Source organism: Portunus trituberculatus, chromosome 20, assembly GCF_017591435.1.
Source record: "Portunus trituberculatus isolate SZX2019 chromosome 20, ASM1759143v1, whole genome shotgun sequence".
In the NCBI taxonomy this organism is placed as follows: domain Eukaryota; kingdom Metazoa; phylum Arthropoda; class Malacostraca; order Decapoda; family Portunidae; genus Portunus; species Portunus trituberculatus.
Genome location: NC_059274.1, coordinates 8,878,745 through 8,894,014, shown reverse-complemented (window position 1 = coordinate 8,894,014; position 15,270 = coordinate 8,878,745). Strand labels below are relative to the sequence as shown.

Sequence of the window (15,270 nt, the reverse complement as noted above, 5' to 3'; positions counted from 1 at the left end):
TTTATTGCTTCTGGACAATTGTTTTGTGAGGTGTGTCTAATGTGTGTGTGTGTGTGCGTGTGTGTGCGTGTGTATTTACATAGTTGTATTGTACAGGGTTCAAGCGGGGCTCATAGTGTCTCTATGTCTCCATTTATCCAATTTTTTCTTGAAGTTATGCACATTATGTGTTGTAACAACTTCATTATTCAATGCATTCCACTTCTCCACTGTTCTGTGTGTAAAATTGTATTTTCCAATATCCTTCACACTGCCTCATCCTGATCTTCTTTACATGACCTCTTGTCCTTCCATCTTCTGTCACCAGCATCAGGTCTTCCTTGTCTATCTTTTCAATGCCATTGACTATCTTGTACATTGTTATTAAGTCTCCTCATTCTCTTCTAAATTGTAAGACTGTTAGTCCCATTTCCTTCAGTCATTCTTCATATGTTAGGTCCTTTAGTTCTGGCACCATCTTTATAGCAATCTTCTGTATCCATTCTAATCTTCTTGTATCTTTTCTAGAGCTCAGAGACCACACCACAGCTGCATATTCCAGCTTTGGATGTATTATGGTTGTGATTATTTTTTTCATCATATCTTTGTCCATGAATTGAAATGCCACTCTTATATTAGTCAACATTTTATATGATAATCCAAATACAGTAATACTCCGTTTAACGAACGTTCGTTTAACAAATTTCCGGTTTAACGTACTACAGTCAACCCTCGGCTATCGTGACTTCGGCTATCGCGTTTTATTGCTATCGTGCACACATGAAAAGCTGCTAAGATTTCATTATCGCGACCTCAGATGCCTGCTATCGCACACCCAGCCATGACGTCATGGGATATCTGAGCGTTCATTGGCCAAAACCGCCTTCACGCCAAGATCAATTCGGCTATCACGTTTTCGGCTATGGCGTGGCTATTTCGGCCCCAATTGAGCGCAATAGCTGAGGGTTAAGTGTATATAAAGTTAGACCAAAAAACCGCATAACGTACAACCACATCCGTTTTAGCGAATTTTCTGGGTTTGAATTTGCTGGGTGAGGGACTGAATGCGGTAGTTTCGCTGTGATTGGCTGGCTCCCCGCCTCTGTCTCTAGCGCTCCTGGAGCTGGATCCAAGATTCTTTAACTACGTCAGAGCCACCTCTTGCAGCGAAATGGCATCCATGAACACTTGGAGGGATGGTGACAAAGTTGCTTTCAGGTTACTCTGAGGTTGCTGAGAACACCACCTCTGGAGGTTGTTACTCTTTTATATATGCATTTATGTTCACAAAACAACATTTCTATTAGCTTTTTACAAACCTTGCCCCAAGAAAGGGTTGTTTTGTAGTGCATAAAGTGAAATCTTACATGGAATACCAAAAAATAAATCAGAGATGAGATGAGACACAGACGAAGCGGGAGACACGCGGCCACTCGGCAGCTTCTTCTTGTTCTTGTGACCCTTTTGCTTGCGTGTTACTTTCATCATGATGTTTATGTTTCCACTCCTCTCTTGCCTGCTATAATGGATATCATATCTTAGTATTCATGTACGCTCATGCCATGAGGATAACCTTGACTCTGTGAATGATAGTGAATTACTATTGAAATACCACAGTATTTCATTAGTAATTCATTATCATTCAGTGCCACGGAGTCAAGGTTATCCTCGTGGCATGAGCGTATATGAATACTAAGATATGTCGTGATCTGAGCTGTTGCACGACGTTGCACAAATTGTCTAGCTACTGGCTATAAATAGTCAAAGGTTTTTTCTATCTTTAATTTACAAAAATAATATCTATACATAAGGTGTTCGATACGGCGCCCTCAAGTAACAATCACAACTCTTTCTGTTGCCTTCTCCACTGCAATTATTACAATTTCTCTTACAAACATCCTTAAGAATTACATTAATCTCGTACATATTATCGCATCAAAACGGATTTCACTTCAAACATCATCCACTATATCTTCATAACGTATTACAACATCTGAACACGGTGCTTTATTTATCCGTAAATCTCATACGTAGTACGTACAATATTACCTTTTTTCCCAGCTACCCGTATATAAGGATGACCTTTACTTGGTACATGAATGCAAGCAACCACATGACGTACCACCAAATATATTACCATACACATATAATAACCAGACTCCGTTCAACAAAAATGACAACGTAACACCACCGAAATATAATGACAAATATTGATATTTCCACACAAGTGACTTCCCACAAGTAATCTCTTTCTCTTGGTACCCATACATGGAACCACGTTAACTTCGCACACAATTACACACTAGTAAATATGTTATGTAACTTATTCGTCAGAGCAACACACATGCACATACGTAGGTAGCCGTATACACATTCCCTTACTCATAGATGAAAACGCAAGTATATAACGACGTCATTATGAACCAAAGTACAACCACATAAACCATAATAAACTAATACCACATAATACCTAAACCTCCTATCATGTTTCTTCCTCCATTCTAATTTACCTCAAAAGACTACATTGCAACTTATAAGCTCCACTTACTGGTTATATATGAAGTACAAAACGCCGCCCTCAGCTATGCAGCCGAGGGTGGCCCGCTTAGAACGCGGTTGTCCTCTCTGCTTCTCTCTCTCTCTCTCTGCCCCAAACCTCTACAATTTCCTTCAGGAACTTATGGGGCGTGTCTTGACCCACACAACACGCCCCTCAGAATGTACCATTCACCAATCAAGTACAAGCTCAAATGAACTCCACGTGTGGTATGAACAACATCCAAGACGACAACAATACCACCGGATGTTTACATGACCTGGGCTATATATATCTGCCGGGCTGCCCTGGGTCAACTGACCTGGGTCATTAAATGTTTCCTGTTGACCTTCCTGCCCTTCCTAAACTCTTTTATGGCTGGATACGACTACACACCGCATACTGGTGAACTATCATACTTCCATATATCTTTATTTCTTGTATCTTCATATTTCTCATATTGCACTTATGATGTAGGCATCTGACAGATATGATATCCAGTATAGCAGGCAAGAGAGGAGTGGAAACAAATATCATGGGGAAAGACAACACCCAGGCTAAAAGGGTCACAAGAAGAAGAAGAAGCGGCTTCGTCTGTGGCTCATCTCATCTCTGCTTTATTTTTTGGTATTCCATGTAAGATTTCACTTTATGCATTACAAAACAATCCTTTCTTGGGGGCAAGGTTTGTAAAAAGCTAATAGAAATGTTTTGTGAACATAGATGGGAGAATGTGAGAGAAATTGTAAGTAGCTTCTCTAACTTCCAATGACTCATATGACATCATAAAAGTAGTGGTACACGGGTGGCCCAATATGCTGCCAAAGGTATATATATAATTCTTTTTTTTTTTAACCCATGTGGTATGTTGGGGACCAGCCCAGAATGCATCCCCCCCTATTTCCATTATTTCCTATGGGAAAATTACGTCCGCTTAACGAATTTTTGCTCTACGAACAGCTTTGACACCCCCTATCCTGTTCGTTAAGCGGAGTATTACTGTACAGGCAACCCCCGCTTAACGAACGGGTCACGTTCCTAGAAAAACGTTCGTTAAGCGAATTTTCATTAAGCAAACCAATTATAACAAGTTTGACCCCTGACTTGAACTTCCATTGAGAATAAACAAAGTGAGAGTGGATCATAGTACAGTAAAAGGTTTAATGAAAGTAAAATTTATGAAGTTAAACATTTAGGCAGTTTAATTTAAGTCATTATAATGTACACTAATGTAATGTAAGTAACCTTATAATGTTGATGATCTTAAGTTTATGAAGGGAGGGAGAGTGGAGTGGGAAATACGCTAGCTGGCAACTGTAGAATGTAAACAAAGGATATATCATTGTACCACATACAAAAATTGTGTACCACATTTCCACAAGGCTTTCCATTTTATCCATTGCATAGTCATGAGTTCAGGTGGTTCTTTTAGCTTGCAAGGAAAGAGTGAAACTTTTTTTTTCATTTAGTGAACTTGTAATTATTTCTCAAATAGGATCCAGTAGTTGCTCTTTACATTCTTTTAGCATCCAGCCTGATATACCATCCACCCCCATTGCTTTTCTGACATCCAAATTATTCAATATCTTCCAATATCCTCTTGGTGCACTGTGATTTCCTGTAATCCTAGGCAGTGCAATGTCTTATTAGGTTCTGTAAAATCTTCTACAGTGGACACCGTTTTGTAGCTCTCATTCATTATTTCATACATTTCCTTCTCTACTTGGTATGTCTTACCTCCTTTAATTATTTTTTCTATTGTTTCCTTGTTCTTCATTTTGCCTTTTATGCATTTGTAGAAAAGCTTGGGTTCATTTTTGCTTTTACTCACCACATCTTTCTCAAAGTTTCTTTCTTCTTCTCCTTACTCTAATATCTTCATGTCTCACATCCTTATACTGCTGTCTGTTATTGTCATTTCTCTGTTTTATGAGATTCTTCCAAGCTTTATCTTTTGCCTTTTTAGCTTCTGGGCATCTAGCATTGTACCAAGCATGTATTTTTTTCTTAACTCTATAAAAAGTTACGTATTTCTTTACTCCTTCATTATATTTCTGTAAGAATATTTTATATTTCCCTTGTATTGTCCTTTGATACATAATGTTTCTCTAATCAATGTCAACAAAAATGTTCCTTAATTTTTCAAAATCTGCTCTTGCATAATTTAATCTTTTTTTGTAGTCATCTCTGTATTTTATCCCATCTTCCTCCTGTGTTTCCAGCTCTAATGTCACATGATCACTCTTACCCATTGGACTAAGGTGTTGTAAGCTGGGAGGGGGCTCTGGTTTCTTTGTGAATGCTAGGTCAAGCAACGATGGTTCTTCCTCCCTCCCTCCTTTACTTTGTTGACTCCTCCACCCACAGGTGCATTGTATTTACCATAGTCAACTGTAACACCTCCTCACTCCACTGTCCAGCATTATCAATTACTTCCATCTCTCTCTCCAGTTTATTCTTTTACAGTTAAAGTCTCCAACTAAAAGTATTCCTCCAGCTCTTCTCATCATATTATCTAAGCTCTTAATCACATTTCTTTGCATATCCTTATGTTCCTCAGTTCCCCATGTATTTGTCTTAAGTGTAACATATGTAACTATGATTTTTCTTTTTTTTCAATTCCTCTGTTTTGATTGTTACTCCCATTCCTTCCACCTTGCCCTTACTATTTTGCACATCCTCCACACATATATTATCATGAACCATTATTAGCACTCCTCCTCCCCCTTTACCTTTCCTGTCTCTTCTCTAGCAATTATATCCCTCCTCCTTAAAGTTAACATGGATCTCCGCTCTTAGTTTTGTTTCAACAATGAACATTACATCCGGCTTTTTTCTCCTTCAAATAATCCCTAACCTCAAACACGCTAGATAACAACCCATGCATATTAGTATAAGTCACTCTTAATTTCTTGCCTCCTCCACAACCTCTTTCTTCTGTAGATACCACTTCTTTAGTCTCATATCTAGAACCCTCCAATAGAAGTTCTTTTTCTTGATCTCCTTCCTTTTGTCGTTTTTGTCCTTAGTTTCATTTCTTAGCATTTTCTCTTTTTCCCTCTCCTCTAGGTCCATATCTTTTTTTTATCCATATATTTTTATGTTTAGTATCATTGGCCAGCTTCCCTTTCTTTGTCATTATTTCCTCCACCACCACTTGTGATCTCATTCTCACCTTCATTGGTCTCCTATCTCCTTCACTGAATTTTCCCAACCTAATCACTTCCTCCACCTCCTGTTCCAGCTCCTGTGTGCTGTCCTGGACCTGTTTGATGATAGTTTTGGCAAGTTCTCTCTCTTCATGCTCTCCCATGAACTTATTTTGATTTTTTTTTTCTTTCCTTCATCCCCAAAGTCACGAAACATTTCCTCTTATCCACTATATCTCTCACTAGATCTTCTTTCTCTTTAATTACTTGTATAACAGTGTCTTGTTTTTTTTCCTGAATTTGTCTCTTTACTACCTCTGAAAATTTAACTTTTTCCTCTTCCTGTTCATGTTTCCATGCATTTCATAATTCCTTCAGCTTGTTTTCACCCAATCCAATTTCTACTCTGTCCTCAATCTCATCCTGTACTTTTTTCTTTAGGCTCCTTAAAGTGTTTTCGTAGTCATGACATGTAGCTTTTAGTATATCATTTTGTTTCTTTATCTCTTGTATCTCCTTTAATCCCTGATTGATTACACTGACCTCACATTTGACTAATCTCAATTTCAGCACTGTTTTTTTGGTTATCAGTCTGTCCTGCTTGTCCATTAAACTCGACATCACTTTCTTCATGTACCTTAACTCGCTTTTCCCATTTATCAACCTCTTCATATTTCCTCTTTCATCTCTAAATCCATATTATCCTCAGTCAATCTCCTCAGTCCAACAGGTGTTTCAATAAATCGCTGATTTTCACAAGATGGTGTTTGTTTTGATGTCATATGTCTGGCCACGCCACTCAGTTCCGTTTCTCTCTCCATTTTTCCATCTTTATGATCCAAAACTTATTTATTATGGAGACAGGAGAACCCTATGGTCCCTTACCCACCTGTACATATGTGTAGGTCAGGCTCCAACGCCTGCTGAAGCACTTTCCCTGGGAGCTGCTCAGCACATCTTGTCAGTGCGGTGTCAGCAGTGTGTGTGTGTGTGTATTTACCTAATTGTATTTACCTAATTGTAACATACGGGAAAAGAGCTATGCTCGTGTTGTCCCGTCTCCATATCTATTAATGTCCAGCTTTTTCTTAAAATCATGAATATTCCTTGCGTTGACCACTTCCACGTCTAAACTATTCCATGCTTCCACCCTTCTATGAGGGAAGCTATATTTTTTCACATCTCTCCTATAAGTGGCCATTTTAGTTTTTCCCATGCCCTCTCGACATTCTTTCATTCCACATACACAGATCTTCCCTATCCATTTTTCCATGCCAATCATCACTCTGTATATTGCTATCAGGTCTCCCCTTTCTCTTCTGTTTTCCAGGGTCGGAAGTTGCATTCTTTTCAGTCTGTCTTCATAAGTCAAATCTCTTAAGTCAGGCACCATTTTTGTTGCAGCCCTCTGTACTTTCTCTAGTTTCCTTATGTGTTTCTTTAAGTTCGAGCCCACTGTATTGTTGCATATTCAAGCCTCGGTCTTATCATTGCAGTAATTATTTTCTTCATCATTTCTTCATCTAAATATCGAACGCCACTCTTATGTTCCTCAATAAGTTCAATACTTCTCCAATTATTTTGTTTATATGTCTCTCTGGCGATAGGTCATTGGTAATTGTCACCCCAAGGTCTTTTTCTTCATGACTGGTTTTATGTCTTCATTTCCTATCTTGTACATACTCCTGATTCTTCTTTCACTCTTGCCAAACTCTATTTTCTTGCATTTTGTCGTGTTGAACTCCATTTGCCATGTACAGCTCCATTTCCATATTCTGTCCAAGTCTTCCTGGAGTAGTTCGCAATCTTTGTCACATCTCACTTTTCTTAACAATTTTGCATCGTCTGCAAATAGGCTCACATAACTGGACACCCCATCCACCATGTCATTTATGTAGACCGCGAACATTACTGGTGCCAACACTGATCCCTGTGGAACTCCACTCTCCACCAAGCCCCATTCTGATGGTCTGTCCTTAATTATTGTTCTCATTTCTCTTCCTACTAAAAAGTCTTCCATCCATTTTAGTAAACTGCCATGCACTCCTCCTACCATTTCAAGTTTCCAGATCAGTCTCCGGTGTGGTACCTTATCAAAGGCCTTTTTAAATCCAGATATATTCCATCAGCCCAACCATCTCTTTCCTGTATTACATCTATCACCCTCGAATAGTAACATATCAGGTTTGTCGTGCATGAACGCCCTTTTCTAAAACCAAATTGACACTCACAAAGTATGTCATTTTTCTCCAAGAAGTCTGTCCATCTATTCTTCACCACCCTCTCACACATCTTAGCTACCACACTTGTAAGTGACACTGGTCTATAGTTCAATGGGTCTCTCTTGTTACCTGATTTATAGATTGGGACAATGTTAGCTCTTTTCCAGTCTTGGGGCACTACACCTTCCCTTAATGAGGCATCAATTACTTCACAAACTTTTTCTGCCAGTTGCTCCTGCATTCTCTTAAAATCCATCCTGATACCCCATCAGGTCCCACAGCTTTTCTCACTTCTAAACTCCCCATCATATTCTTGATCTCCTCCACAGTTACTTGAAACTCCTTCATAATCCCTTTCTGTTCCATTACCAGTGGTTTGTCAAAAGCAGTCTCCTTTGTGAATACCTTCCGAAAGCATCCATTCATAGCCTCTGCCATTTCCTGGGATCTTCACTGCATACTCCATTTACTTCTAAACTTTCAATACTTTCTCTATTTTTGATGTTGTTGTTCACATGTCTGTAAAAAGCCTTGGTTGGTCTTTACATTTATCAATTATATCCTTTTCTTGTTTCTTTCTTTCTTCTCTTCTAATCAACACATATTCATTTCTTGCTCTTTTGTAACTTTCCCACTGCTTAATCTGTCTTTTCCTTCTCCACCTCTTCCATGCATCCTCTTTTCTTGTTCTAGCCTTTTCACATCTATCGTTAAACCAGTCCTGCTTTCCAACTTCTCTATGTTGTCTTATTGGTACAAATTTTTCTCACCTTCTTTGTATATTTTTATAAATTCCTTCCACTTTTCATTTGCTCCCTTAGCACTCTTGAATTTCATCCAATTTGTCTCTTGAAAGAATTTCTTTAGGTTTCCAAAATCTGTCTTGGCATAATTCCATCTTCCCACTTTATATTCTTCATTTCTTCTAGATTTCTCTTCATCTATCACCTTGAACTCCAAAACTGCATGATCACTCTTTGCTAAAGGGCACTCCACCCTCATCTCCTCAATGACCATTGGCTCTGTACTAAAGACCAAGTCCAGTCTTGACGATGCTCCCTCTCCTCCAAACCTAGTATCTTCTTTGACCCACTGAGTTAACACATTTTCCATTGCCAGTGTCAATAGTGTATTTCCCATGTTGTCTCTGATCCTTCCATTGACCAGTCCTCCCAACACACCTCTTTACAATTAAAATCTCCCATCATTATAGTTCGTTCACAGCCACCCAACATTTCTTCCAGACATGTTCCTGTATCACTTATCATTTCTTCATATTCCTGTACTGACCATGCATTTGTCTTAGGTGGTACGTACACCACTATGTAGTGCCTCTTTTTCCTTCATTAGTTTCTGCTCTGATCTTTAGCACTTCTGCCTTTCCCATACCTTCTTTCACTTGATCCACCTTTATATCTTTTTAACCAGCAACATCACTCCTCCTCCCATCTTACCTACTCTATTTCTTTTCCAAACATTATATTTCCTTCTCCAACCATCATCAGGTCTTCTCCTCTCTCAGTTTTGTTTCAGTAAGACCCACAATATCTGGGTTCTTGTCCCTCAAGTAATCGTTGAGTTCTAAAATCCCCGATATCACTCCATTTATGTTGGAATACATTACATTCCATTCATACGTAAGTTTCTTTAGTCCTTTCTTACTGTACTTTTCTGGGTTATGAACCACTTCCTCAGTCTCATATCCAAGATTCTCCAGAAAAACTCTTTCTTCTCCTCTTCTGTCCTCTCTTCATTTTTTCAAAGCCTCCTTTCTCAACTCATTTAACATTTCTCTTTCCTTTTCACCGAGATCTCTTCTCAACCAAATCTTCCTTGTTGTTTCCTGCTGGGCTAGCCTCCATGACTTCTCCACCAATTCATCTACATCCTTTTGTGACTTAAGTTTGATTCTTATTGGCCTCATACCTTCTCTTGTGAACTTTCCAATTCTATGGAAGTCCTCTATTTCTTGTACTAGGTCTTTTCCCTCCTCCTGCACCACATTAATGATATTATTTATCACCTTTTTTATGTTTTTCTCTCTCTCCATTTTACTCTGTGTCTTATCCTCCTCCAAATAAGTAAGTTTTATTGTCATATTGAATATACATACAACATGAAAATCATTTTGGCATATACAGTAGCTCATCCACATGATTACAAAAAAAAAAAAAAAAAAATATATATATATATATATATATATATATATATATATATATATATATATATATATATATATATATATATATATATATATATATATATTACAAAACATACTACCTTAACAACGTATTACAGAAAGATCCTTCATCGAGGGACTGAGGAATTAAAAAGCTTTATACTCATAAGGATAAAAGAATTCCTAAATCTACTTGTTTGCAGCTTAGGGAGTGCTAGTCTCTTACCCAATCTCAGGAAATTGTACTGACAGTGCAGTGGATGTTCAACATCATTCATAATTTTCCCCAATTGTTTTATTACCATTGTATTGTATACCTCGTCTAAGTATTCAGTTCTAGCTTTAAGTTTGCCTGCGGTCTTTACAATTTTCTTTAGTTTATTTTTGTCTTGACATGTTAAAGATCCATACCAAACTGGAATTGCGAAGCACAGAATTGATTCGATTACAGCCTTATAAAATAAAGTTAATATTGATTTATCTACATGAATATTTCTTAGCACTCTTAGGAAATGAATACGCTGTTTACATTTTTTGTATAGCTTTGATGTGTTTGCAGATCCTGTCAGTTTGTTGTCAATTATGACACCAAGATATTTGTATTCATTTACTCTTTCAACTTGCTCGTTAGCTATGACAAGTGGATCCGGAATAGAGTTATTTCTCCTGAAATCAATTACCATTTCCTTTGTTTTCTTTATATTCAGATTTAAGAAATTGTACTTACACCATAGTACAAAGTCGTCAACTTGCTTCAAGAACTCACGTGAATTGTCACACCATAGTACAAAGTCGTCAACTTGCTTCAAGAACTCACGTGAATTGTCGTTACTAATTTTACCTATGATTGTGGTGTCATCTGCATATTTTATTATAGAACAGCTGGGATATTTACTTCTGCAGTCATTTGTATATAGTGTAAAGAGTAGTGGAGCAAGTACAGATCCTTGAGGTGCCCCACACCCACAGTGTGTGTGTGTGTGTGTGTGTGTGTGTGTGTGTGTGTGTGTGTAATGGGTGGAGTGGTTGTCATTACAGACATGATGGAGGACGGGTCTCACCAGATGGGTCCCATGATGGGGGGTGGACCTTCAGGCTTCATGAGACCTCCAGGGCCCCCTAGACACATGGGGCCACCAGGACCCCCCAGACACCCTGGGATGCCTGGCCCTCCCAGGCACCCAGGGCAACCCAGGCACCCTGGCCCACCTGGCCCTCCAGGATTTGGTGGCCCCCAGCACGGCCCACCTAGACCAGGTCCTCATGGTCCTCCTGGCCCTGACCAGGGACACCATGGCCCACCCAACCATAATGCCCCTGGCATGGGACCACAAGGGCCACCCATGCATGGCCCCCCAACTGGCCACGGCCCTTCCACACAGAACTTTGGGCCCTCAGGCCACAACCAGATGCCTTCCAACCCCACTGGCTCCCTGCTGGGAGGGCCAGGTGGTCTCCTACCCCCTGGTGTTGGCCCCCTTAGGGGTCACCCTCCTCCCCCACCCCCTCCCCCTGGAGTACTTCAGGCGCAGCAGCAGCAACAGCATGGCCCAAACCTTCCTGGCACTCCCTTTGTGCCTCCAATCATCTCCAAGCCACCGGCCATCATCAGGTGCGGCCATAACCCTTGCCTTGCCACACTGCAGTGCCTCTCCTTCTCCTCATGTCTCACTATAGTGTTGTGTTGTAGTACAAGAAGTTGTGCTACAGAAGCTTTTATGTCTTTACTCATTCACTCACTCCATGATACTGTTAATTGCAGTTCATTACTTCCCATGACTCATGCCTGTCCATTCATCCTGCAGCTCGGCCCCCAAGCTGTACAGCTCCCAGCCGGTGAAGCACGAGGCCAAGCCAGCTGACCTGCCACCACCTGTCATCGGCGTGAGTGTGCCGCCACCTGCTATGGTGCCACCTGACTCCGGCCCAGAGCCAAAAAAGAAGAAGATGAAGCCAGACATCCCCAACACACCAGCGCAGACAGCAGCATTCCTGACTCATGCACAGGAGATGGCAGAGAAGGTGTGTGAGTGAAGCCTGGTGGTGAACACACACACACACACCTGGTGGTGAACACACACACACACACACACACACACACACTATATAGAAAAACGAAACTCAGAGAAACAGAAGGTTGCAAAGATATATATATAAAGAAAAATAGAAACGAGGAGGAAAGGAAGAGACACAATGAACTGGTGGCAGAAGCAGGAGAAAAAAATAATGAAAGGTCAGAGGAGGAGAAGAAGGCATTTTTTTGGAGAATTATAGGAGACAGGATAAGGAAATGGTATATAAAGAGAAAGAAGAGAAAAGAATGGAGCAAGTTTAACTAAAATGATAAGAACAAGAGATTAAAATGATGTATACAAACATAGATGGGATTTTATCTAGTAAATTAGAATTAAGAGATTACATAAAGAAAGAAAAACCAGATATTGTATGCCTGGTGGAAACAAAGTTAAATGAGGCAATAAAAATAGACATAGATAAAAGGTATAATATATGGAGGAGAGACAGAGTGGGTAAAGGAGGAGGAGGAGTCATGATGATGTTAAGGAAGGAGATAGAGGTAGATCAAGTGGAGTTTAGGGAAGGAAAATCAGAAATACTGTATGTTAAGATGCATATTAACAAAAAGGAGTTAACAATCATTGGAACATATGTGCCACAAAAACAAACTCATGGACTAACCAAGAATATAGAGACATGATAGATGACACAATAAGGAGTCTTACAAGAATCATTAAAGAAAGGAGAAAAGTGATATTGGTAGGAGATTTCAACTGTAAGGAGGTAGACTGGGAAAATTATGAAAGTGGTATGGGGGAAGATGCCTGGGAGATAGATTCCTGAACCTAATGATAGATAATTTGATGGTCCAAAGAGTAAAGGAAAACACAAGATTCAGAGGAAACGATGAGCCGGCAAGATTAGACCTAGTTTTTACAAGGGATATACCAATTAACGATGATATAAGATACAAGTGCCCATTGGGAAAGAGTGACCATGTAATATTAGAGATGGATATAGAAGAAGGAAAGGAAGATAGAGATGAATCATACAAAGGAGACCGATTAAATTACAGAAAGGCTGATATTGAGAATCTCAAGAACTATTTTAAAACGTAAACTGGGAGGAGATGGAAAACTCATTAACGGTTCAAGAGAAATATAACTTATTTTTGGAAATATACAAAACTGGGGTCAGGAATATGTTCCGAAATATAGACCTAAAGAAGAAGGAAAGAAAGATTGGTTTAATGCAAGATGTGCTAGGGCAAAGGAGAAACGAGATGGAGCATGGAAAAGGTGGAGAAGAAACAGAAATCCAGAAAATAAGGAAAACTTCAAAACAGCAAGAAATGAATATGCTAAGGTGAGAAAGGAAGAAGAAAAGAACTATGAAAAGGACATTGTCGAAAAATGTAAGGAACAACCAAAATTGTTCTACAGATTCATAAATGGAAAAATAAGACAAAAAGAAACAATAGAAAGGTTAAAAGGAGAAAACGGAATGGTGGAAGACCCAAAAGTATGGCAGAACTGTTAAATAGTAAATTTCATGAGGTCTTTACTAAGGAATCCAAATTTGAAAGACCACAGGGTAATAGAGACTGTCTATATGAAAGAGATTAAAGTAACCAAGCTTGAAATAAAAAGTTGATGATGGAATTGGATGAGGAAAAGGCAATGGGACCGGATGAAGTCTCAGGCAGAATACTGAAAGAATGTAGGGAAGAACTAGCAAGTCCAATATACAACATCATAAAATGCTCAATAGAAAATGGAACAGTGCCAGTGGAGTGGAAAAGAGCTGAGGTGGTTCCCATATATAAGAGCGGAAGGAAGGAAGAACCTTTAAATTACAGACCGGTATCACTAACTAGTGTAATATGCAAGATGTGTGAAAAGTAATAAAGAAGCAATGGATCGAGTTTCTTGAAGACAACAAAATATTATCAAATAGCCAATTTGGTTTTAGAAAAGGTCGGTCATGTGTGACAAATTTATTGAGTTTCTACTCTAGAATAGTTGATAAAGTACAAGAGAGAGAGGATGGGTTGACTGTATTTATTTAGATCTAAAAAAGGCTTTTGATAAAGTGCCACATGAAAGATTACTATGGAAGTTAGAGGAGAAGGGTGGCTTAAAAGGAAGCACATTGAGATGGATGAAGAATTACTTAAGGGGGAGAGAAATAAGGACGATAGTTAAAGATATGAAGTCCAAGTGGAGAACAGTAGACAGTGGAGTGCCACAGGGGTCAGTATTGGCACCAATACTTTTCTCGTATATATAAATGACATGCCAGAGGAGTGAACAGCTACATAAATCTGTTTGCGGACGATGCGAAACTGTGCAGAGTCATTAAACAAAAGAGGATTGTGAAATACTACAGGAAGACTTAAACAAGATCTGGAAATGGAGCAAAAATGGGAGATGGAATTCAATGTGGACAAAAGCCATGTCATGGAAATGGGAAAAAGTGAAAGACGACCAGTGGGAATCTATAAGATGGGAGATGGAGTAGAACTAGAAAAAGTAAAAAGGAAAAGGACTTGGGAGTGACAATGGAAGAAAATAATCAACCGGTTAGCCATATTGATAGAATTTTCAGAGAGACGTATAATTTGCTAAGGAATATTGGAGTAGCATTTCACTATATGGACAAGGAAATGATGAAGAAATTGATAAGTACTAAAATAAGACCTAGATTGGAATATGCAGGAGTTGTGTGGACTCCCATAAAAGAAACACATAAGAAAATTAGAGACTACAAAAATGGCTACAAGAATGGTTCCAGAATTTAAAGGGATGGCATATGAGGAGAGACTAAAGGCAATGGATCTTCCAACCTTGGAGCAGAGAAGAGAGAGGGATCTGATACAAGTTTATAAATTGATTAATGGAATGGATGAAGTGGATAATGAGAAACTGATCCTGAGAGAAGAATATGACTTTAGAAGCACAAGATCGCATAGTAAGAAACTAAGGAAGGGACGATGTCTGAGAGATATTAAAAAATTTAGTTTCCTGCAAAGATGTGTTGAAACTTGGAACAGTTTGAGTGAGGAAGTGGTATCAGCAAAGAGTGTACATAGTTTTAAAGAAAAATTGGATAAGTGTAGATATGGAGATGGGACCACACGAGCATAAAGCCCAGGCCCTGTAAAACTACAACTAGGTAAATACAACTAGG

At 39.1% G+C, this 15,270-nt stretch overlaps 1 protein-coding gene across 1 annotated transcript in view; it reads left to right on the top strand.

Moving 5' to 3' along the window:
* LOC123506783 (RNA-binding protein 42-like) overlaps positions 1 to 15,270 on the top strand; it is a 41,631-nt gene that overhangs the window by 2,742 nt on the left and 23,619 nt on the right. Inside the window, exons 4-5 of the mRNA XM_045259119.1 lie at positions 11,104 to 11,677; positions 11,871 to 12,087. Of these exons, the coding sequence (XP_045115054.1) occupies positions 11,104 to 11,677; positions 11,871 to 12,087 (791 nt within the window). The remainder of the gene's footprint in view (positions 1 to 11,103; positions 11,678 to 11,870; positions 12,088 to 15,270) is intronic.